Source organism: Protobothrops mucrosquamatus, unplaced genomic scaffold (assembly GCF_001527695.2).
Source record: "Protobothrops mucrosquamatus isolate PMUCROS unplaced genomic scaffold, P.Mucros_1.0 scaffold_129, whole genome shotgun sequence".
In the NCBI taxonomy this organism is placed as follows: domain Eukaryota; kingdom Metazoa; phylum Chordata; class Lepidosauria; order Squamata; family Viperidae; genus Protobothrops; species Protobothrops mucrosquamatus.
The window spans coordinates 45,136-69,943 of record NW_015386205.1 but is presented as its reverse complement, the minus strand read 5'-3'; the positions used below and the strand labels follow the sequence as shown (position 1 = coordinate 69,943).

The 24,808-nt window shown below is 37.8% G+C and overlaps 1 protein-coding gene across 2 annotated transcripts in view; it reads left to right on the top strand.

The window, feature by feature from the left end:
* The first annotated feature begins 12,850 nt into the window (after positions 1 to 12,850).
* TSC22D2 (TSC22 domain family member 2) overlaps positions 12,851 to 24,808 on the top strand; it is a 38,028-nt gene continuing 26,070 nt past the window's right edge. For both annotated transcript variants that reach the window (XM_015817709.1, XM_015817701.1), the window contains exon 1: positions 12,851 to 14,775. In XM_015817709.1, coding sequence (XP_015673195.1) covers positions 12,851 to 14,775 — 1,925 coding nt within the window. The remainder of the gene's footprint in view (positions 14,776 to 24,808) is intronic.

Genomic DNA, 24,808 nt, shown 5'->3' with positions numbered 1-24,808 from the left:
GGGGCACCCATGAAAAGGCATTTCAAGTAGACAGGTTTTCAATGATGTATTAAATAATACACCTAAGAGGACCAATTGTAAGTTATTAGGAAACACCAAAAGGTAGAAAATAGGCAACCAGTGTAGTGTAATAATTAAATTCAGATTCTAGTCTTCCCTTAGTTGTGGAAGCCAACTGGGTGACCTTTGGTCAGTCACACCCTCTCAGCCCAAATTAGTGTCAGCCTCTGTAACAACCTTGTTGCATCATAAATTGATAGCTTTGCTTATGAGCTAGATGAGTGCACTATTAAACAAGCTGACCCTCCAACTATGTGGGACAAATGCTAAAAAAGCCAACAACCACCATGTGATCAGGAGCATTACTATGGCATTAATCTTAGTGCCTAATAAGCTCAATGAAATAAAATTATTTGACAAAAACAAATAATTTCAATGGTCAGTGAAAAAGATATAGGCCTTTTTTTTAAAAAAAATAAGTCTTTTGTGGAAGCACTAGGCACTGTATTTCATTACAACATACAATGGGGAATCGTTAGGAAAAAAATAAACTTGAGTATTTTGCTACATTGTTTAATTTTAATGTACTATTTTAACTTAATCATATTAGGGCAGAGGTATGATAATAGCATGTGTAGAATTCCAAGATCTGTTGATATATTTTGATTTTTAAGTAAGACTAATGAAATTTAAAAACCAGAAAATAGGTGTCTGTATCACAATGCAATCATGCTGATAAAACTTCTTTTAGCCTACTATGTACTTGATACTATGTATCTCTCAACACATAAATCTAATGAAATAACTCAACAAAACTTAACTAAAGTAGAAGCCATTTCAGAATGGCGGAATAAATCAATAATCAGTGACCTAGACATTTCTTAATTAACCAAAATGCCAAAAAATGATGATCAGAATTACATAGCCTTTGATTAATATTCACATACTTTGCTTAAAGAAACCCTCTAAATACCTAACAATATCATACAAAATCATTCAGTGGGTTCAAACCCCACATTAAAGGATTTTTTTAAAACACTAATAATAAAAATACCACAAACCTTTAAGCAAGCGTTCAGTTCAGAATATTACCTAATGTGATAAGTGTAGGAGAAATAACCTTGTGGAACAGAGGGAAAAGTCATAACCCAAAACAATACTCAGATAAAAGAAATCATGGTCCGAGTCAGATCTGTAACCCGAGTAAGCATTTCAGATAAGATCTTCCTTAGTTCTCAAAAAGATAAAGGGAATGGGGAGGAAGCATATTCAGACTGGCAAGATTTTGTTACTATAATCTTATAATAAAAATAGTAATAACATGCGTGACTTTGGTGTCCTAATCTAGTCTACCTTGGAAGACTGACAGCCGTTTGGATATATAATTCAAGACAATACAAAGGTCAACAAAAAAAAACCTAGGCACAACTAATTAGTATAATAATAGTACTGGATTTAAAGAATTGTCATGCCTAATTACTTGGACCCAATTACATCAAACCAGCCCTCTCATTGCAATATCCTATAGAAGAAAAAGAGGAGGCAGTTCCATGACTTAATTGCACAAAATGTGTTGTGACTATAATACAACTTGGAATACATTCACATGGCACTAATAACACATTTCATTGAGACAAACAGTCAAATACAACAATCTCAGCCAGACTGGAGTTCCTGTCAGACCTATATGGGAATCTCTTCATTTATAAAGGAACATCAGAGTGAAGAATCATAAATATAACAGACCTTCATTTCTTTTAATCCCACTACAGAAGCCACTAAAGCCTTCCTAATGATTGCAATTTGTAGTCTAGGCAGCATGACCAAATATCCTACTTTTTGAAAATGAACTTATAGTAGACGAGACCATCTATTTCAGGAATCGTGTGAAGTTTTCAGATATTTAGCTCTAACAATATCTCACCAATATCTGGAAAGTTAAATGTTGCTTAGCCTTATTCTGTCTGAAAGGCTGTTTAGTTCAAGTCCAATGTGAAGATAACAAATAATTTTAAAAGATAAAAATTTAAGTTGCCTATCAACAATTAGCATTAGGCAGCAATGTGAGATCAATAGGTTATCTGATTTTCCCTATAAGGTGAGATACAGAATATTTCTATTTAAATTGCAGTAATTTAAATAGAATTTTTTTTTATAATTCCCAGATGTGCATTTAAAACAATTAGCAAATGCAAATTTGATTAAAATGTGTGTCTTCTTTTGTCTTTAATGGCTATTAAAGCTCAGCAAACCAGCCTTATGACCAAGGAGAGGCAACTTAACTTACTCCAGCTCCCACAGTATCTTCCTTGCAAGTGGTCATGGTTGTTGAGATTATGGCAATTGAAATCCAGAGCTAATCTGGGAAAGGCTAATCTATAAATATGAAGTGTGATGTCGTTAAAGTTTTCATTTAAAAAATTACCTACTGTCTAAATGTATATATCACATCTTAGTGTGAATAATATAAAACTCCAAGCCAGCTGTTCTCTTTTGATTTTGTCTCAGGTTTTTTTTTGTGTGTGTATTAAGAATAAAAGTTTTGACAATATGTTCATGTTGTGTGCTGCCTAGAGGCCCCTTTGAAGGAAATGGGCATCTACTGTATATAAAAATGATTAATAAATAAATGTTGCAAATAGCATGTGTTCAAATGAAGAATTAATATTGTTCCCCAAATCATTTGATGATCATTATTCTGTAAACTAAAGAAGATAGGAAGTTTATTACTTAATGTAAACAACCTAACTACAGATGCAGCCTTCTTGAAAATAATAGAACATGTATTTGATGCAGTTAAATATTTTACATACACACAGTCCTTCAAGTTCCTGGGCCTAACACATTACTGGAAGACAATTTTCCTAATTTTTGTAGGACTTTTATTTCTTAACTTAAGGACTGTTCCAGACTCTAGCAAATCCATTATTTTTGTGTTTAATGTTCAGACTGAGAAGCAATGCTCTGTGTAAAATACAGAACAGCATGCTAATCTGTCTTGCCTAACCTTCCCATTTATGGGCCCTAACAAAGCAGAACTCTAAAAAAGCACTGCCAGGCCATTTCAATCATGTATATGCACATTTCCCCCTCTTTAAATATAAAACTGTTTTGTTTGCTTTATTTTTTCACACATTATCAAAATTACTCTTATTTCTAGTGTATAAAAATATGCAAACACTAACACAGAACTGAATTCTGTGTTATAAGTGTTTAACTACTTATAATTATGATAGTATGTATACTGTACTTCTAATTAAACAATGCATGTCTGTGTTATTTAGTTTTGATATAAGGTGCTCTGGCCCTTTTAGTTATGTCTTTAACAACAATTTGATAAAGTGCTGGCCTAAAAACTAGGAGTCTGAGTATCCAAAGATTGTCCCACTTTGGCATGAAAGCTGGCGGATAACTTTGGACCAGTAACTCTCTCTCAGCCCAACCCACTTCACAGGGGAGGGTGTGGGGAAAATAAGAGGAAGGAGTATTATATATACTCACCACCTTGAGCTACTTATAAAGTAATAAGGGCAGGATAAAAAAAGCTTACTCTAATCTTGTTAGACAGGAAAATATAATATGCTAATAGAATTCTATATACAAAACAGTCTATGCACTACTAAAGTCTTCTCTTAAAAATGATAGCCATCTTGTGAATAGGTAAGCCATCCCACCAACATGGCCTGGCCAAAGTTGATTGGTATATGGAGAATTATTTCCATTTTCTGGCAGAGCTATTATGCCTTTGACAGCTCCTAGATAGGAAGAAATGTATTGCCCCTGAAATACACAGGAACAGGTTCTGCTGCAGTATCTATCTTTCATACCATGCATGGTGTGCAAAAAGCAAGCTATAATAAAGGTGATGATTATATATAAGAATAACTACAGACCTGATAATAAAAGGGAAGAGGCTTAGGATAGCCAAATGCCAAATAAGAATAAAGTTCATTTGCTTTTAATAACTATGTAAAAGGATGAACAGGTGTAGCTTGCCATATTTTAGGGGTGATAAGATGAGTAAGTCATTTAATTTCCCGTTTATGTGTACACTATCTCATCCCAAATAAATTCACTGTCGTTCCTTCACCACTGGAAAACCCTCCCTTACATATTGTCAGTTTCTCCATGGAGAATACAGAATATTCAGAGAAATATGAGAACACTTAGGCTTGTATACTGTTCCATAGTGCTTTACAGCACTCTCTGAGCAGTTTATAGTGTCAGCATATTCCCCCAACAATCCAGGTCCTCATTTTACCAACCTCGGAAAGATGTAAGGCTGAGTCAACCTTGAGCCGGACAGGATTGAATTCCTGGCTGTGGGGAGAGTTAGCCTGCAATACTGCATTTTACCACTTTGCCACCACGGTTCCTATGCTTCAGCCCTGCAGGTATATTATATCTGAGCCTTGATAATGGCATACTAGATTTTTTGGTGCACATCTTGTCATCTACAGGTATACATATATCTCCCCTTACTTTAGCAACAAGATTTGGAAAAGTTTTCCTAAGTCTAGCTGAAAAGTACAATTCACATTTTACCAGTGTATGGAAGAATCTTCTAAAAAAAAGAGGTGGGAAACCTGTGCCCCAAAGCAATATGCAGTGCCCAACTCTGCTTTTAGTGGTCCTCTCTCTAAAATAAATTTGTGTCAGGTAAATGAAAAAAGAATACCTCCCCCAACATTGGGGAGATCCCAACTTTGGAGTAGCATCAAGAAAAATTAACCTGACTATAAAATAAAGCTAAAAGAGTGTCAGTTGTGTTAAGGGAATAGTTTCTCAGGAAATGTTAATAAGTCTGTGCATCTTATTCATTTTTGGTCTTTTCTTCCCCAACATCTATTAACTTTTATTGTCTTTTGATTTTTCATCTCTTGTTAACTTCCATTCTCCTTCCTTAGGCCAAGCCAGATCTCAGCCAAATAATTCATATTGACAACAGAGTCCTGGTGGCACAGTGGTTAGAATGCAGTACTGTAGGCTACTTTTGCTGACTGCCGGCTACCAGCAGTTTGGTAGTTCGAGTCTCACTGGCTCAAGGTTGACTCAGTCTTCCATCCTTCCAAGGTCGGTAAAATGAGGACCCAGATTGTTGGGAGCAATATGCTGACTCTGTAAACCACTTGGATAGGGCTATAAAGCACTGTGAAGCAGTATATAAGTCTAAGTGCTATTGCTATTTATCACTATACCCTACTTCACTATGAAAAAGCTACATTTCGGGATTGTTTCAAATTAGAATCCTTATGCAAACTATGTGTATGGATTGAAGCAGTGATTTATTCTTTCAAATTAGGAATTTGAACTTCATACCATAATAACAGGTGACACTTAGCAATGAATGACACTGCCTTAAGTTGAATCAGAATATCCTACATTGTGAAATGAAAAATGGAGCAAAAATGTTAGAATTTTTTATTGTACCATGCATGGTCTTCCAAACCCTACCATATATCTTCATCATACATCTGATGAAGTTATACTTTTTAATAAAATGTGTTAGTCTAAAAAAGTGCTTCCAAGCTCCTCCTGATTTTGTATATATTTGATAACCTAATTATTTGTGCTAATTTACTTTTGGTCTAACTAATAAATCCTGTAGACTTACTGTTGGGAAAAAAGTTTGCAGGTAGAATTTAATAGGGGATCAGGATATAGTTACCTGTCTTACACTACACTGTGTATTGCAGCATGCCCCTTCTACCACCCTGGGTGGGGCAGGCTAATCCCACTGGAGTGAGCCAGTTTCTCGGATAGCCTGGACCCATGTCATGAAGGGCTTTGAAGGTGATAACAACATCTTGAATTGGACCCAGAAGCAAACTAGCAGCCAGTGCAACTCCTGGAACAGCGGTGTAACATGGGCCACTCTAGGGGTCCCAAGAACTGTCTACGCAACTGTGTTCTGCATCAGTTGAAGTTTTTGGGAAATCTTCAAGAATAGCCACAGAAACCAAAACCAAGTTTAACAGTTACAAAATTGATTCTTTATGCATGTAGGGCTACTTGCTAGCTCTTTAATTTGTGTTACATTAGCACAAGTGATAAAGAAAAAGCACTTTAGGGTCTTTTTCCTGTTCTATCCAATTGACATCAAAGTCACAAAGATTGGGTTTGCAAGTCACTGTCACCATATTTAACTTAACCATTGTTTATTCTCTTACAATTTTCTGAGTTTAATTTATAAGTAAACCATCTGGATCCACGTGGCCTTCTAGGCCAACATATCAATTAATTTGCAATCACAATCTAATTTGTGATTCATACTATATGTTTTGTACAAACACAACAAGAGAATGCAATAGGACAAGGGTGGTTTTTAAAAAAAGCATGAGTGTAGCACCTGCTCAAATCCTCTACTAAAATATTTTGACATTTTAGTCTTCTGAGGTAGAAAACCAGCAAACAATAATCTGGCACAATCCTGCACCATGTTATTCCAACTTCCTTTCCATAAAAGGAATATACTGCAAGTCCTGCCTACCCAACAGTTCTATCTGGTGGGATCCAGAATGTTTGCATTTTGTATTGCTTCCCCCCACTCCCGGAACTCCATTCTCCCTGAGGTGAATTGGCTCCATTCACATGTGCCTTTCAGAAAGTCCTCATAAAGTGTTTTTCCCATCAACTCTGGGGGTCCCTTAGAGAGCCACCTAATGATGGTTGTTCCCCCACTATCTTGGGTTTTTATCTTTTATGTTTTTCCGCTTTTTATTTTATATTTGAGTATTTTATGATTTTTTATTGTACACTGCCCAGAATCATATTTTGTGAGATTGACGGCTATAAAAATGGAGGGAGGGAGGGAGGGAGGGAAGGAAGGAAGGAAGGAAGGAAGGAAGGAAGGAAGGACATTCCCAGTAGAATCATTCGTTAAAATTTGATGTCAGTTGCAAAACGTCTTCCTTTCCACTAATGTAGTGGAATTGTAGATTTTGAGATACACATTCATTTTTGTACTCTGTTTCTCTGTGTTTCCCTATAGTCCAAATTACCTTTAAGATGATTCGTGGTTTATTTGGAACTGATTTATTTGGACATTTCTCCAATATTTTAAATTCAGTGTATCTCTAATAATGGGACGGTAGTCTGACCAGTCTGGTTCTCAGAACTTTGAGAAAACAAATCAAATCAATCTTTATTATTTTCATAGATCATCATGCTGGTAAATTACAATACACCATCCTCACATCTCTAGCTTTGGGCCAGACATGTATGCATTAAGACCAACTAAGGAAGCTGAGTAATCATAGTAGAATCCTCTAATCCTATACATGTACTACAAGAAGAAATATAGGGTTCAGATTAGAGAGTTGGCCTACATGAATGAAGATCAACATTTTGAGTAGCAGAACAAGAACAGAACAGCAGAACAATTAATAGAATAATAGATACTGCAGAAGAATAGCCATCACATTCTAAGGAAATATTAAAATCTTTCCTACTATTTTGTATTTATCAGTGGTTCCCAATCTGTTCCCAAGTATTTATCAGTGGTTCCCAATCTGTTCCATGAATATACTTCACACAGTGCTGGTCTGTTCCATGAATATACTTCACACAGTGCTGAATGAATGAATTCCTAATGAATTCCTCTCATGAGATCATAAAACTTTGCAAAATTTGATTTATGAATTTGAGGACTCTATTTTGTTCATTATGGTTATTTAAACATAAAAGGAAATGTTTTTAAATTAAATTTGGATTCCTATGGATGACATTTATACAAGCCATATGGGCCATAGTGTTTGCTGATGCCATATTACTGATTGATATACTTTATGATGGTCTTTAAAAAGTTTTGGTAACAATGTAGTAGTCTTCATGGTGGAAAATGTTGGGGGATGCTGGTCGAAATACTTTTTCTTGTAATTTGAACCCACTGATTTGGATTGATAGTTTTATTTACTATGTGCTAAATGCAATATAAACCTAGAATTAACATTATAATATAAAATAAGAGACTTCTTATTTTAATTATAGATTAGCCTTTAAATATTTAAAGTAACAAGTAAAACTTTATTTAAAGCAACCTCATAGGGATCCATAAAAAAGCAGCCTTCTAGTGTGTTTAATTATTATTTTAAATGACCCAGTTCCAAATGTAATCCTGGCACTGGTCCTCTACACATCCAGAAAAACCCTTAAACACAACATAGCTAGTCTAGTATGTGGTAGAATCAAATAACCATGGCCCAATAATTGAGCCAACAGCATGTGTTCATGAGTCACTTGCTTTCAAATAACTGGGTGTGCCCATAGGCGAGCATATGTGTCAACAGCATAAATTTGTCCCAGTATCTTTGTCGAATTCCCAACTATTATAACAATTGACTATAAAAACATGTAGGGACAAAATAAGGAAGATCCAGAATGGTATAAACAGTATTCTGAACACAAATGAAATGGTAAAAAGGTCTTATGAATCCAACTAACAGGATGCTATAATAATTCAAGCAGGACACAACTAGGGCATGAACCAAAATCTTGGCTGCTTCAGTAGTGAGATAACTGTAAATTGTCATTAAATGGAAACAGTAGCTTTTCACATTTTTTAAATAAAAGATTTTAAGGACAGTCTATTACCAGTGTGAACTGTTAGGTGCCTAACAATTGGCAGGACAAGCAACTTGAAACTCCAATGAAAATAAGAAGGGATAAGAAGATTAGTGTAGAACACAATAATCTTTGTTTCATTCATCTTCGGTTTAAGTTGGGGAGCACATCCAATCTGAAATCCTGTCTAGGCAGATGAAAAGACATACTCATACAATATAAATAAAGACAGATGAATAGATCTGAAAGTCACCATATATATTATAATTTAATTTTGAATATGAAATCAGGAAATATATAGAATGTATAAGAAATCCAATGCCAAGTCCTGAGAAACTATCACTGACAGCAGGAAGGACTAAGAACTTACCTTTTGAGATAGATAAGATTGTAATTATTGAAATGCTGTACTTGTCAAAGGAACTCCATTGTAAAATATTTGGTGGTCCAAGATATAAAAAACAGTGAATAGTTTCAATAGCACTAGTAATAATGATTCACCTTAGCCTCTGATAGGTTAACATGAGCCAATGTGGATTCCATAGAGTATCCTGCCTGAAAACATAATTGGAGTGGGTCCTAGAGATGCTGGTATAAAGGTGAAGCAAAAACTGAGAAATATTATTTCAAGAAAATTATATTAAATTAGGGAAGGGGAAGCAATGGGTGGAAGTTAAAATGAACATAAGGATCTAATTAAGACTTTTTAACAAATGGTATATATAAGCCTGTCTTTCAGACTCAGAAAATCCTAACCCTTTTTTTGGTGCAAATTCAATTGGCGTGGTCAGATTAGGTTGAAGAATGTTTTTGAAAAGTATCTAGGTGACAGGCCATATATGGCTTTATAGTTCAAAGCAAGCATTTTAGGCTGCACCCATTGAAAGTCAATATAGGGGCCCAAACATAGGTGAAACGTGCTCTTGACAAAACATGCCATATAACCAGGTTGCTGTATACTGAATCAGCTGTAGCTTCTATATGATCTTCAAATGTAATCCCATATGTTGTTCATTGCAGTAGTGCAATCAATGATGCGGACATGGTTTAACTGCAGTGAGGTACTTCTGTTTCAAATAGGACAGTATTTTGTTTATAATTATATACTTTACTGGCTATTTTAAATTTATACATATACATATATACATATAACATCATTAAAACTTTTTAAACAGAAGATTAAAAATTAATACAAACTATTATAAGGAAAAAGAAAGAAAGCAAAGAGAAAGCAAAATGTACAAGAAAGAAAATATCCTGTCTAATCATCAAAACCATAAATCACAAATTCATTTTTATGAAAAAATCCCATGAGAGGTTTCCAGTCAGCAATAAATGTAGATAGTATCGTTTCTCTAATCAAAGTGAGTTTATCAATCTCAGCAAGATGTCAATTTCACCAACCATTCTTCCATAGTGGATAAAGCTGAATCTTTCCATTGCTCTGCATATAACATTGCTGCCGATTAAATTGTACACCCCACAGAGCCCCTCTCTAGAGAGACGGGCAGTTAAAAAGTGTGAAAAAATATTTCAAAGACAAAATAATCTTTGTATTTTATAAGATACAGTAATGCTAAAACAAGGGTGATAGTCTTAAATTTGAACATTTGGGAAGTGAACCAAATCTGTACTCATCTGGTAGTTCCCATCAACTTTGTTTAATTCCTTTAAAATCACCAGTAATTTGCACATTTATTTTATTTATTAAATTTATATACCGCCCTATCTCCCTTACGGGACTCAGGGCAGTGAACAGGCGATACTAAAAACCACAATAATAAATAAATAGTTTCTGTGCTAAAATCAAATTAAATAACAGGCCTGTTCTAAAAACACCCCATACAAAACCCCCACTAAAACATAATCAAACTACGCCAAGCCGGCCGCACGGAATAGATGGGCCTTCAGGGCTCGGCGAAAAAGGCCGAAATTGCAGCTTAGTCTTTAAAAAAATAAACCAAGCAAACACATCTAATAAACAAAAAGGCAATATGTGCCCCTCCAGATCCTAAAACACCTCTCCCAGCATACTTTATCACTGATTACTGAATTATAGGTGCCTGTGCATTGAAATTTACCACACATTGGCCAGGATAGAATGCCCAAGGCTCTGTCCTAAACATTTTCATTTGTTTCATGGAAACAAATTGCGCTTGATCCCTTGGGTTACCATTGCATAGGCAAATATTCTGAACTGTTAATTTGGCTCTCAAAATCTTAAAAAAAATATATGTAACAAACATCTATTCAATCAGGGATCAGACTTAGTGTAGAGCAGGGGTAGTCAACCTTGGCTGTTTTATGACTCGTGGACTTCAACTCCCAGAATTCCTGAGCCAGCACAGCTGGCTCAGGAATTCTGGGAGTTGAAGTCCACGAGTCATAAAACAGCCAAGGTTGACTACCCCTGGTGTAGAGCTTCTTGTCCAGGATTGTCTGAAGTGCCAAAATGCAGACACCTCTGTGTCACCATCTAGTGGTTGTCTGGATTTTGGCAGCCCCGAATCTGTTGCCTTGGGGATCTTCAGTCAAAAGTATACACCAGTATAACGTAGTGCCCCGTTTGATGAGGCATGTCCTTCTACTTAAGGCTGCCAGATCCTGGATAACACCACGTGGCAGAAAAGGAACTAAATTTCCTAAACATGGAAATGTCTCGTCGACTAGTGCTCTGGCCGGTTTTCCCATACTGGGCCACAAAGCTGGGTGAAATAGTGTGGGAAAGATTACAAGGGAAGTCCATTGTGGAAGTGGGTAAACATTTGGTTTTAATGCGGATCCAAACCAGTTGAAACCCAGCAGACTCATAAATGTAGTCCCGGCAGTAGGGAAAGCACTCTCCTCATTAAAAAAAAACAAAAAAAAAAAACCTCGAGGCAAGGAGGAAGGCTGTAAAAGTTATAGTATAACTTAGTCGGGCGTGTCACATCCTAAAGATAAAAATGCCACAATCGGGGCAGATAAAACTTCGACGTGGAGCACAAGCACGGACGTAAAAAGAAATCACATCATTACTACCCTCGTTCCCCACCCCATCCCCCAACCCGGGAAGATACCAAGTCTGCTGAGAGGCAGAGAGGGGAAGCTGGAGCCAGTGGAATATTCCAAACGGTTAACGTGACGATCGCGAAGGGGAGGGGTTTTGCCTCAGAGAAGTCACGCTCCACTCCTTCCCTCCCTCCCTCCCTCCCTCCCTCTTGCCCGCCCCTTTCTCGGCCGGATGAAATTTCTCACCCGCTCGACTTGGAGAGGGGCGCGTCCGCTGGTGCTGATGTCAGCGCGCGCCCCTGCGTGGGGGCGGAGACAGCGAGGCTGCCGCAGTAGCAGCAGCCCTGCTCCAGTTCCCAGGCTGCCCCGCGGCTCCATTTGAGCCCCATCTTGAGCGAGGGGAGTGAGCAGTTTGAATTTCAGCTCCTTCGGCGGCGCAGGGGAACGGAGCGTGCGCGGTGCTTTAAGCAAAGGGGGAAAGGAGCCCGGCCGCTCCGCCTCGCTGCCACCTGGCTCGGCAGACGGGGAAATTGCTTTGCCGGCACGGAGCGAGCGACAACGCCGCGTCTAGGAGGCCCGCCCGCCTGAGGGGGCCGCTGTGACCGGACTCGTTCTCGTCCCCTCTTTCTCTCTCCTCCCCAGAAGATGATGCGTCTGGTGCTGATCTCCAGGTAGAACGGGGAGGCAGGGCGGCCTGCGCCTCAGGGACGCCTCGCCGGCTGCCGCCGCCGCCGCCCCTCTCGGCAAGCTTGCGGACAGATCAGTGGCGTTGGCCCGCCTTGGGAAGCCCGGGTCTGGCCGGAAGCCCGGCAGCGGAGCGGCTTGAGTGATAGCGCCACCCCGACCGCGCAACCCGAGAACGGCTGTGAAAGGAACCTCAGCTGCGAAAGGGGACAGCGGAACTCGCGGAGAGGCGAGAAGAGGAGGAGGAGGAGGAGGTGGTGGTGGTGGTGGCGGCGCCGCCCGCCCGCCGAGGGGCCCGCCGCTTTACTCAAGGGGAGGAAGAGGAGGAGCCCGGCCGCCGCCCCCCTTCTCTTTTTGCCTCGTCTCCAACCCCAGGCCTGGTGACCGCCTGCTGAGCCCGGACTGCGTCGGGAGGCCGGAGGAATGTGCGAGACCGCCAGCGACTGCGCCGTAGAGAGAACGTGATCCTCCTCCTCGCTACGCCCGGCCAAGCTTGCGTGGTGGCCAGCTCGGACCCTTCTCAAGGTCCTTCCCTAGTTTTTCGTCGACTCCAGCGAGGGCAGGTGGGCGGAACCCCCTGACTTCTCACTCGCGTCTCTCTCGCGAAGGAGCCATGTCCAAGATGCCGGCCAAGAAAAAGAGCTGTTTCCAGATCACAAGTGTGACGACGGCCCAGGTGGCCAGCAGCATCACGGAGGACACCGAGAGCTTGGACGACCCGGATGAATCCCGCACCGAGGATGTTTCATCAGAGATTTTTGATGTGTCCCGTGCCACTGACTATGGACCTGAAGATGTCTGTGAGCGCAGCTCCTCCGAGGAAACTCTCAACAATGTGGGTGATGCCGAGACTCCAGGGACAGTCTCTCCCAATTTGCTTCTGGATGGCCAAGTAGCTGCTGCTGCTGTTGCTGCAGCTTCTGGAGGGATACAGCCGCCTTCTCCTGCTGTGCCTGTTGCCAATGGAGGAGCGGTTCCCAGGAGCACTGTGATGCCTTCAGCAACTGCCAGCCAAACCTGCTCAGTAGCGACAGGAGGCGGCAGTGTGCAACCAGCTGCTGGTCCGTCAGCCATGCCTCTAACGGCTGCTGCCGCATGCAGTTCTCGCTTCAGAGTGATCAAGCTAGACCACGGTACTGGAGAGCCGTATAGACGGGGACGATGGACGTGTATGGAATACTATGATCGGGACTCGGATGGTGGGGCTGTGTTAGCCAGGACTGGTGATTGCATTAGACACAACAGTACTTTTGAACAAGCTGTTCAAGATAGAGACAGTGGCTTAGGTGCTACTGGTAGTTCGTTGATAGTCTCAGGTGTGGTAACTTCTGTGCATGGCCCTGACTCCTTAGCTGACAGTTCTGTTACTGCTGTTTCACAGCTACTCCAGCCAGAGAAAATAAACCAGCCGTCTCCACAGCAGCCTAATTTTATTATTGGTCAGCAGCCTCACAGTAGTGCTCAGCCAATCTATTCAGGAGCCACAGTAGCAGGCCAGCAGGTGATGGGGCCTCTGTTGCAGACACAGGTAAATGCACAGAGCATGGGGCAAGCTGGGCCTAATGGGAAAGGCTTACCATCTACAAATGTAGCAATAGCTCAGCCAGGTTTGCCTATGCCACAACAACAGGTACAGCAAGCAAATGTACCAGTGGCACAGACTCAGCAGTTTGCCTACTCTCAGTCACAGATTCCACCAGTACACATGGTGTCAGCCCAGACTTCTGGTCAGCCAGAGTACATTCAGCATATGACAGTAATGCAGTCTCAAGGAGCTACTCAACAGGCTGCTTCTGGCTCAATCACAGGCACTGGAGCTTCCAGTCTTCCAGCAGCACAAGTAGTTGGTCAGACTCCCTCACCTCTAGCACCAGTGATGGGAGTTGCTTCACCAGCAGGCGAAACAATAGGACAGGGATCTGGGCTAATGCAGGGTGGCCTGACAACTCCACTTCAGACTGTCATTTCTCAACCAGGAGGTGTGGTACAGCAAGGCATTGGACATGCAGGGGCTGTTCAACAGAAATCCATGACTCAGCAGCAAATGGGTGGAAGCAGTCAAGTGGCTGGTACTCCACACAGTATAGTCTCTGGAGTTCAGAATGTGCCTATAGCTGTACCTGGTACTACCGTGCCTAATGTGTCTACAACTTCTGTTACTATGCCAAATGCCTCTGTTACTTTAGTCCAATCTCAGCTGACCAGCCATACAACTGTCAGTAGAAGTTCCAGTGTTGTCCAGCAACATATTGGCCTTCCATTAATGCAAGGCACAAGTAGTGTACCTACGAATCTACCACAATCTAACATTGGACAGTTTCAGACACAGCCTGTAGGCCAGATTGATGATACTAGAAGAAAATCTGAACCCCTACCTCAACCACCACTTTCTCTTGTTGCTGAAAACAAACTTCACGTGAAGCCACCTATTCCGGACAGTTTAACAAACCCTCTTAATTTACCTGCAACTACTCCTATGAACAGTCTTGCCAGCACTGTTTTTGGCATATCTATTCCTGTTGATGGTGATGAAGACAGGTATTTATTTTTTATATTTTCTAAATGGTTGGAAACACATTTTACTGGAATGTTTATTGAGTTTAAATACATGTTAAATCTCTTTCAAGGTACTTGCTGATAAGATAAGTAGGATAAATTTTAACCTCTCTGGTTCATTACTAAACTATTTATGTTGCAAAACTATGTGGAAAACTTCACAAAGATCTTAAGGAAATGAGATCACAGACATTAAATAAAAAAAGATCAATTTCCATTCTGCTGAAAAGAGTTACAGTAACTCTTGAATCTATGAGTACATTTGGTAACTTGAAAAATACTTTCATTTTTCTGAAGCATGAACTAGAAATAATTAAATTTAGCCTTATTAATTGGATACTGTCAACTTATTCTACCAAATTACTAATTATATATTTTCACAAATGTCATAAAAAATAATTTTTCAGCGAAAGGAAACATCTATATGAGGAAATAAATATAGTCTGGAATATATATCTTCTAGGAGTTTTAATGTAAATCTGCAGATATTAACAAAAGGTACTTCTTAGGAAAAAGAAGATCATAGAGGTAAAGAAGGTTCCACATTGGCTTGCTTTTTTAATCGAACCTTTATCATTGTTACAGATATGTGGTTATTTCATAAGGAACATAAAATCTTAAGAGCATACTGTTCTGCCTTAAAGGATGTTTGCTGAAACGCATGCTACACTAAATTGAATGGGATTGGCTTCCTGAAAAGGAATTGCTTAGGATTGCAATTTTATCATGCTATTTTTATTTTTTTAAAAATAAACAATATGTTCTTGTTTGAAATAAGTTGTATCAGACCTTTCCTAGGTTTTGGAGTTCCATACATAAAATATTTCTAAATGGGTTCTTTGAACAAAGTACCAAATTTGGAAATGTAGAGCTCCCTCATTCGATGAAGCATCAAAATGCTTTAAGGAAATACAATTCAGTAAGAAGTTTATATGTAAAATGTGTAATCACAAAAGTAAAGTAAGATTTTAAAAAAATCAGGATATGCAGAAAATGCTTGTCTCTCTTCTGTAAAGCTGAATGTTCTTGAACTCTAAGACGCTGGTTCTGACACAGCTTTATAAAAGTTAATGTAAGTAAACCTAAAAATGTAGAGCAAGAAATAGTTTGTATCTAAATTTACAATCCTAAAATCACTTTGGAAATATGTTTCAGGATTTCTCAGTTAATATGTATAGGTTTGCTCTGTTGGGTTTCTTTAAAAATATACAATAACTTTCCCTAAAATATTTATTTCTAGAAGAAAAAAACTTTCAGTCATGCAGCATTGTGATCTATACCAGGATATTCTGTTCCATTTAAGTTGTAAGCATGAAATAAAAATTCTCCACTTGGAAAAATAGCAAACTATATTTATGAAATCTTGTCAACAAATCTATTTACCTTTAAATGCAACAAGAGACTTTTGTAGTTTAGAGCAATTGACAAGTCTATCATCAGTTGAATATTACATATAATTCATGATTGCTGTGGTTTATAAAAGATAAACCATCCAATAATAGAGTATTTGTATTATTATGCATCCTTATTCTAACTTCTGGTCTTATTTCCATAACTTGAAGTCAATAAAAGATAAATCCCATGGCAACTTTGCTATTAATATCCACAAGGTTTAAGCATTAATGGATTAATGTATCAATATAAAATGCTTTAATATACATCAGGGGTTTTCAAACTCGGCCCTTTTATGACTCATGGACTTCAACTCCCAGAATTCCTCAGCCAGGCATGCTGGCTGAGGAATTCTGGGAGTTGAAGTCCATGAGTCATAAAAGGGCCGAATTTGAAGACCCCTGATTTACATGCAGGACAAGTCTAAGCAAATTTCACTGAATTTTCACATCATTGTAAGCTTACAGTTTTGATTCTCCAGTTGAATTGTGCTTGTCAAAGTCCTGTGTTCATGGTATCTTGGAATAATGTATATGTAATGCCTATTTTTGAATTGATTCCATTTCATTTTCTGATTATTCTTATAGTATAATTCATTCATTTCTAAATAATCTCTGGTCATGTGTGTATACCCAAATGAAAATGAAATTGCTGTTTTACACAGCCCTTATCTCAAAACTGACAGTATGTTAATAGTGTACTCATATGTACATAATGTTCAAACATATTCTCTTTCTCTTCCCTCCTTTCTATGATGCAATTTCCACTACAGCAGAAGCATGATTTTTGTGTGGGAAAGCAAGAAATAAATTGTAAAAAAAAATAGGGAGAAATGGTTTTTTTTAATAATGTAATTAAAAGATGTAGCATTTTGCTTGGTTTAAAAATTATATGGTTACTATAACTTAAGATTCTTCCAGTTAATTGGTTTGCATTAAATATTAAAGATATTACAGTGTGGGATGCTCAGGAGAAGCCTGTTATTTTTAGCAGGTAATTACTTATTTCTGTGTACTTACATTATGCTGCTTAGCTACTATTACAGTTAAATTTTGAGGCAAAGAAGTTCTATAACAAAATAACTCAGCAGTGTAATCAAAATATCAGTTTTTAAACTATCCTATTAAAGTAAAATACTACTACAAATCAATTCTGGAATTAGTTCTGAAGCAATTTATAGGTATTCCAATACTGTTTATTTGTTTTTTGAAAGATATAGGATAGGTAGGAACTTCAAAATGAAGTCTTGTTTAATATGAGGGATTTCAAAGCACAGATCCTGTTGATAACATTGTTTTGTTACTTATTAAACTATTATAGTTTCTGTGCTATTGTAACCCATTATCAAGGTTGTTTAAAACTGCATTGGAAATAATGTCTCTTCTGATCGATGGTCTTCAGAATTCTGGGTGGGTCTCATATTCATCAGCAGAAAAATTACATAATCACTGGATTCATACATTCTAAGCAATTGCTTAGTTTTGGCTTAGTGTCATGTGAACAGAGGAAACTTTGTTTAACAGATTATGACATAATTGAATCTTAACATTCAGTTAATTGATCTCAGTATGTGGTATTGAATTGGTAATATGCAAATATTCTAAATCTGAAAAAATATAGTTGAAAAATAGATTGATCTGCTTGCTCCAAAGCTGACATACTTTTTCTACTTTGGTTTAATAAATGTCCTCTATGGGATATACTAAATTAATAAATTATGAAGCTACATTTTTAGTTTTTAAATTAGTAAATGCTTCATAGCATTCAAATAAAAATTGTTTTAAACAAATTAGCATATATTAGATTGCTAAAGTTATATTCTTTTAAATCCAGAGACTTTTTAAGAAATATAACTAACTCACTATTATACTTTTGGCTCTTGTGAAAACTTATTTTAAATTCTTATTTTTGAATTGGTAGATACATGGTGTAATAATACCATAGACTGGATGGAAAGATTTAGTTAATCAATATAGAACTGCATGAGCTACAACCCAGAATTTAATGAATGTCTGCAATGTGAACTTTCAGCAGTTACCCACTAGATCACGGGTGTCAAACTCGTGACTTTTTCCCCATTGCCGGCAATGGGGTGGCGCGGTTTTGACGTGACACATCCGGCCCACGGGTCGGCAATTTGACACCCCTGCACTAGATGATTGAAAATTTGCAAGAATTTCTTCACAAACTATCCTTGTGTTATATTTAAAATGTATTTTTCTAGTGTCCAAATTGGTGATAAAATATTATAAAGGTAAAACTAACCTTTTGAGGATTTTTTCTTCATGGAAGAAAAACTTAACTTCGCTTTAATATTGATGATGGTTTCTTAATCCATCGTTCATAGCATTTATATATGCTATTTGAAGGCTAGATTTACAAATGATTGTACAAACTGAAAATAGTAGGCTCTAGGCTTTATTCACATCCTGTTATTATTGATTTCTCCCTCCTAGTTGTTTCTTGAGCTTACTAGCAGGTATAACCATCAAGTTTTCATTCTCTAAAATTGGTTTTTGCTATGAACCCAGTTCAAGGCTTATATGCATCCTTTGAGATTCACTGTAGTTCTATATAATTAACTGTATGGAATAACAACAATGTATTTTCTTATACATTCATGAAAATATGTGGGAGTTAAAGTTCATTCCAATCCTTTCTAAATCTATTACATTCATAATATACGCCAAACATGCTGTAACTATAGACTTGATATTTTACATTATTAAACATAATGGTCTAAAATGTTCGGGAATTGAAACCTCAATTCTTGGGATATAGTTAAAGGAGAAACTGAATGCAAGGAATAGTTTATTAGATTGTCCTAAATTTTAGTGGCAGTTACTGTACCTGGCATATTATTAAACTTGTATAATTATCTTTCTAGAACAGATGTGTCTAGCCCACAGCCCATAGGCCACATGTGGCCCTTGACAGTTATTAATGCAACTCCACAAGATAAAAAATACAAATAAAAAAGTTTGTTATTTATGTACACTAACTGTATTATATTTTTATGCTGCCCAAGGCAATAGGTCAAAAGATTGGATGACCATCTTCTAGACATTCTTTTTAGTAATTTTAAAATTTCTAAAATTGCCTCCATTTATTTATTAGAATAACATACCTCAAGTCTTATTTAGCCAAAATAATAATTTTTAATATCAGTATGTATCCTCTCTCTTCTAAACAAACCATTATATTAAATATTTTGACTTTTGATACATACTTAATATTTTTCATAAAGGTTTTTTAAAAATGTTAGTTTTTTCTAATATGGTTTCATTTGATAAGCAAATTTCCCTATTTCTATTATACAGTGGATTTTTTGGGTACCGAGTTACAGAGCTAGATTGAGCTTGGTATTTATCTCTAAAGACCTTGTGTTGCCATAATTGATCAGAGAAGTTCTCTTTATACCCATGAAGAGATTCCATGGAATAAATATCAATAATCAAGTCCTAATAGACTTACTGCACTGATGAAAAATGGGATCTCTATTATTTTATGTTCATTTACTTCAGCCTGTAGATGGTGATGACTGAACTAGAATCATCCCAAATGAAAAATAAATTTAGAATATATTGAGATTGTAGCAGAGAAATGACATGGCATTGAAAAGGCAATGATGATTGTAGATTCAATATTAGCAAATGAAATGAAGGAAAAAGTATAATATTTATATAGTCCCATTTCTGAAGTAGCTGGCATAAGCATTTGAAATAGTCAGACTTAAAGAAACTTCCAGTCCATAAGTGCAGTAAATTTTTTAGGATTTTAAGTTTGTTGAATGGAGTAAAGCTGTCTATTTAGTGACATCCAAAAATCTTTGTGATCTGATTGAATGTTGCCATAAGTTAGAAATATTTATCCCCATTAAAGCTGAGACTATTATGACTGGATCAGATATCTTAATAGTTTACCTTTTAAAAATTATTCTAAAAGTCTTTATTTGAAAAACATAAGTCTAGCCACTTTGAATTTTCTCCTCTTGTTAAAAAAGGACCAGACTTCTAACACTTAAAATTAGGAAAATGTAATTTTGAAATACAGCAATATATATTTAATATGGCTAATAAGCCCGTATTAGTTCATATGGATTAACAAAATGCTTATCATACAGTTCAGTTCACAAGAAGTCTCCTTGTATTTATTCTATAACGAGACTGGGATAGTTTGGAGGTAAGCCATCATTTTAGTTGGAGAGCTTTTCCAGATGATGCTTTATCTTCCAACAGAATAACAAGCTTTCATGTTCCAGCAGAAAAGGATATCGTACCCTATCTTTCTTATGTCATTAATTTATGATATGGGAATCATTTTATAAACTTGCACTTCAGTTTTCAGCTAATATCTCTCTTGTAACTTTGAATTTAAAAAAATCAGAATTCATAATTATATTTTTATCTGTAGACAGATAGACAGACAGACAGATAGATAGATAGATACCGGTAGATAGATATGAGAGAGAGTGCGTGTGGCAAATGTTTAATACTCCTACTTTCTATTTTCATCACAACAACCCTGTGAGGTAGGTTGGGCTGAGAGAGTGACTGATCCAAAGTCTCCCAGTTTTCATGCCTAAGGGAGATCTAAAACTCAGAGTCTTGTTCATATCATGTTCTATATAGTTAGTAAGAAAAAATTCAGTCTCAGGTTTGCTGAACAAATGTATTTAAGTGGACATTCAGAGTTTGTCCCATTTTTACTTTTCTTTTCCAACTTAACTACCCTGTTTTGAACATTTAGAGATTACTGCAATGAGAGAAGAAAGTCATTAAAATTATTTCTTTAGATTAACAATAGTGTTGAAATAGACATTTAGAATAAGAATTATTAGCTTTGTAAGTGTTTTGTAGCTAAATTGATCCACATAACTGATGTTAGATAACTTAATCTAATAGGACAAATATTATGTTTAGCTCTAGCCTCTAAAAACAAAAGGAGATCTACATTCCAACTTTACCAGATCTCACAGGAAAATTCCATCATGTGTAAATCTTATATTTGCCAATTAGTTGGAGAAATAGAGAATTGAAACATACATTGCCAAGTCACCTAGAACTTCAGATGTGAAAACTATACCCTTAAATTTTTTTGCCATGAAAATTTTAAACAACATTTGAGATATAAGAACTTACTGAAGATTTTTCACATTATTTATCCTTTTAAAACTTGACTGATATGATAAAGCTGCAACAACAATAAGGTAGTGTTGCTTAGTAGATTTTTAGAAAAGTGGAAAGAAATAAATGGCGTCTTAGTTGATTTAGAAAATAAATGCTTGATTCAGCACAGTAAAACCAATTCTTGAATATTTTTCTATGTAAGATGGTGGAAGAAAAATGCTTAAATGTTATTTGATAAATATCAAATTTGAAAAAGAAACCACTCATGGGTTCCAGCAGAACCCAAATAAAATTACTTTTAGTCCAAATAGAGAAGGCATATTGAAACAACATGCTACCTTTCTGTGAAAAATCAGCAATAGGCAGGCCAAGTTTTCTGAATGGAAAATGTTTATAATTTTCCACTTGAGCTACTATCATCCTTCATATATGCAAGATTTCTTTTTCTTGAAATTTGAAAGTCTTTTTTGCTGTTATTTTCAGTGGATATTTTCTTTTCAGTAAAATACTTTCATAGGATTATTCATAGAAGTCCCCTTTCCAAATTAAAAGGGGACAATGAATATCTGGCATCTTGAATTATGATTTCAAAGAAATAAATATTTAGCCAAGTGATAAAGAATCTGCTTTGATTACAGAGTCTAGATTTTCAGGAAGTTAGAAATGGAAAAAAATTACTATGGACCCTCCATAGAAGATTTGGGGCAGTCATTATTTTAGCTCAGATAATCTAATTGCTGAGACTGTAGTTTTTGGCTGTGAGAGATGGAATATCCAGTTTGGTTGCCGTGTGTGTAGACTCTTAGCTGCTCCATTAAAACAGAAAGCTACTCACGGTGTATCGTCGTGGAAGTAGTGTACCCCCTAATATTATCAGAACATACATATAGTTTGAGAAGTCCCCTCCAGAAATTGCAAGGCACCTTGGATAGTCTCATCATAGCCACACCAGAAGCAGTTAGATGGTTTGTTTCCTTATATATTGAATTGTAACATCCATCCTACTGTGACTATGGGGCTATATTATGGTGACTTTATTATGGTTTTACCTTAATTTAATATTTTATCCTGAATATTGTATTGTGCACATTCTCTCTATATAGATATAGATATACCATATGTATATGTATATAGGTATATGCACACATATACACACGCATACTCAGCCGTGGTGGCCTAGTGGTGAAGATGCTTGCCTCCCACTCGGAAGCTTGAGAGTTCAATCCTAGGTAGCAGCAGATGTTTCTCAGGGTTCAAAGAGAAAATATCTGCTGCGAACTCTGTGTGGTTTCAGGAAGGTCATCCGGCCAGTGAATGCTCAGCTTCATCCAGTCGCCCTGACTCTACCCTGAATTAAGGGATTACAGCAGACATATCAAACTGCCGGCCCGTGGACCAGATGTGTCACACCGAAACAGCGCCCACCCCATTGCCGGTAATGGGGGAAAAGTCACGGTATGTCACGCGACATCACATGACGTCGCGAGTTTGACATGCCTGGATTACAGGGTCGTAAAGATGTGTGTATGTGTGCATATGCATATATATTCTTGTGTGTGTGTATAGCTGATGCATAGTTTAAACTTATATTTGTATCACTGTATAATGAGTATAGTGTTGTATATCAGTGATTGCATGACCTGTAGATGCCACACGCTCAATAAATAATAAATAAGATCAGATAATCTCTGGGGCCACTAATAAGATAAAATTTGAAAAAGTATTTTAGAGGAATAGTAGTAGATATAACAATACTAAGTTATGGTATACAAATTAGTTGAATTTGATATAAAATATATAATTCTAAAGACAATTCAATGAGCAAATATGCATAGTATAGTATATTATTGTGTCAACTTCTGTTCAGTTACAGATTCATTGAAACCTACAATGCCAGTGCTATAGGGTAGACCTAGCTAAGAAACTAATGCCATATAGGTCTCATAACTACTCTTAAGAGCATGGTGGCGCAGTGGTTAGAATGCATATTGCAGGCTAACTCACTGCTCACTTCCAGGAGTTTGATTCTGACTGGCTCAAGGTTGACTCAGACTTTCCATCTTTCCAAGGTCGCTAAAATGAGGATCCAGATTGTTGGGGGCAATATGCTGACTGTAAACCACTTAGAAAAGGCTATAAAGCGCTATGAAGTGGTATATAAGTCTAAGTCAGTGGTTCTCAACCTGTGGGTCGGGACCCCATTTGGGGTTGATCGACCATTTCATGGGGGTCGCAAAGCAAGGCTGTCCGCCATTTTTTTTGTCCACCATTTTTTTTGTCCACCATTTTTTTCCTCCTTTTCCGGTGGGTGCCTTACCTCCCTTGGGCTGGGCCAGCTGGTGGTCGGCCTGCTCTGTCTCTGCCGCTTGCCAGCTACGCCTCGGCCGGCGCAGGGGGCGGAACCACGCATGCGCGGTGCTCCCAGGCAGGGAAAGTCCTCGACTTACGACCGGTTTAGTCCTCGACTTACAACCGGTTTAGTCTTTGACTTACGACCGGTTTAGTCCTCGACTTACGACCGGTTGGGGTCACGGCATTAAAAAGGTTGAGAACCACTGGTCTAAGTGCTATTGCTATCTTGTGGTCCTCTGGATTTTTGCTATTAGAACAACTATAGTAACAGTATCTTGCAAGTCTGTGCTTTCTTCCTCACTTTTTTTGGTGGGATTTAAGGAGGGGCCTGTCCAAAGTGTTTTCTTAAATTTGTTTTTTGGAATGGGCTCAAGCCACATTTGTTTCATTGTTGCCTTGGTAACACATCTTCCCACTGTCCTTCAGGACCATTCTGTCTGCCCTCTACATCCCTTCTCTTGTCAGCCTTAGTCCTCTTTCCACATTTCCAGAGTCGAGCCATGAGAATGAAATGCAGGTGTGCTGTTCCCTTCTCTGCCAGCAGTTGTTCCAGATCACTTAACAAATTCTGTTACTCATTTGTGCCCTGACTTCCCTCCCCTTCCTGTTGCACAGGCTGTTCTTCATCTTCCTGTTCTGCTAATTGTTCCCTCCCCTTTCCATTCTTTCATCATGAATGTAGATACAACTGAGATATTTTACCTTTCTCCTACTTGTCATTTCTATGGCCCACTATAACTCATAGAAGTGAGACTTTGCCTATTCTGATTTGCCCATTCTTGTAATGGAAGACAGTTCATATCTTCAGTACGATTTGCATACTAGTTATGGAATATGCATTTCTCCAGCACAGGAGATGGAGAATCCATCAATGGGTTAGCTCTGTCTTCCTGCCCATTAGACCAAGTCAGCCAAACTTGCCACGCCCATCCTGGGCTAGGACATACCCAGTATTGACTTGGTCTCCAGCCCAAACGGATGTGACAAGTTTGGCTCCCAATCTAGCTGCAGGTAATAGAGCTTAATTCCATTGGTGGATTCTATCTTTTCTTTTAGCATTCACGCTAAAAGAATCAGCGCTGTTTGAGATCGTCTGTTGGAAGCTTAGGGGTGGTTTTTCCCCAGGGCTCTGGGGCTATTGC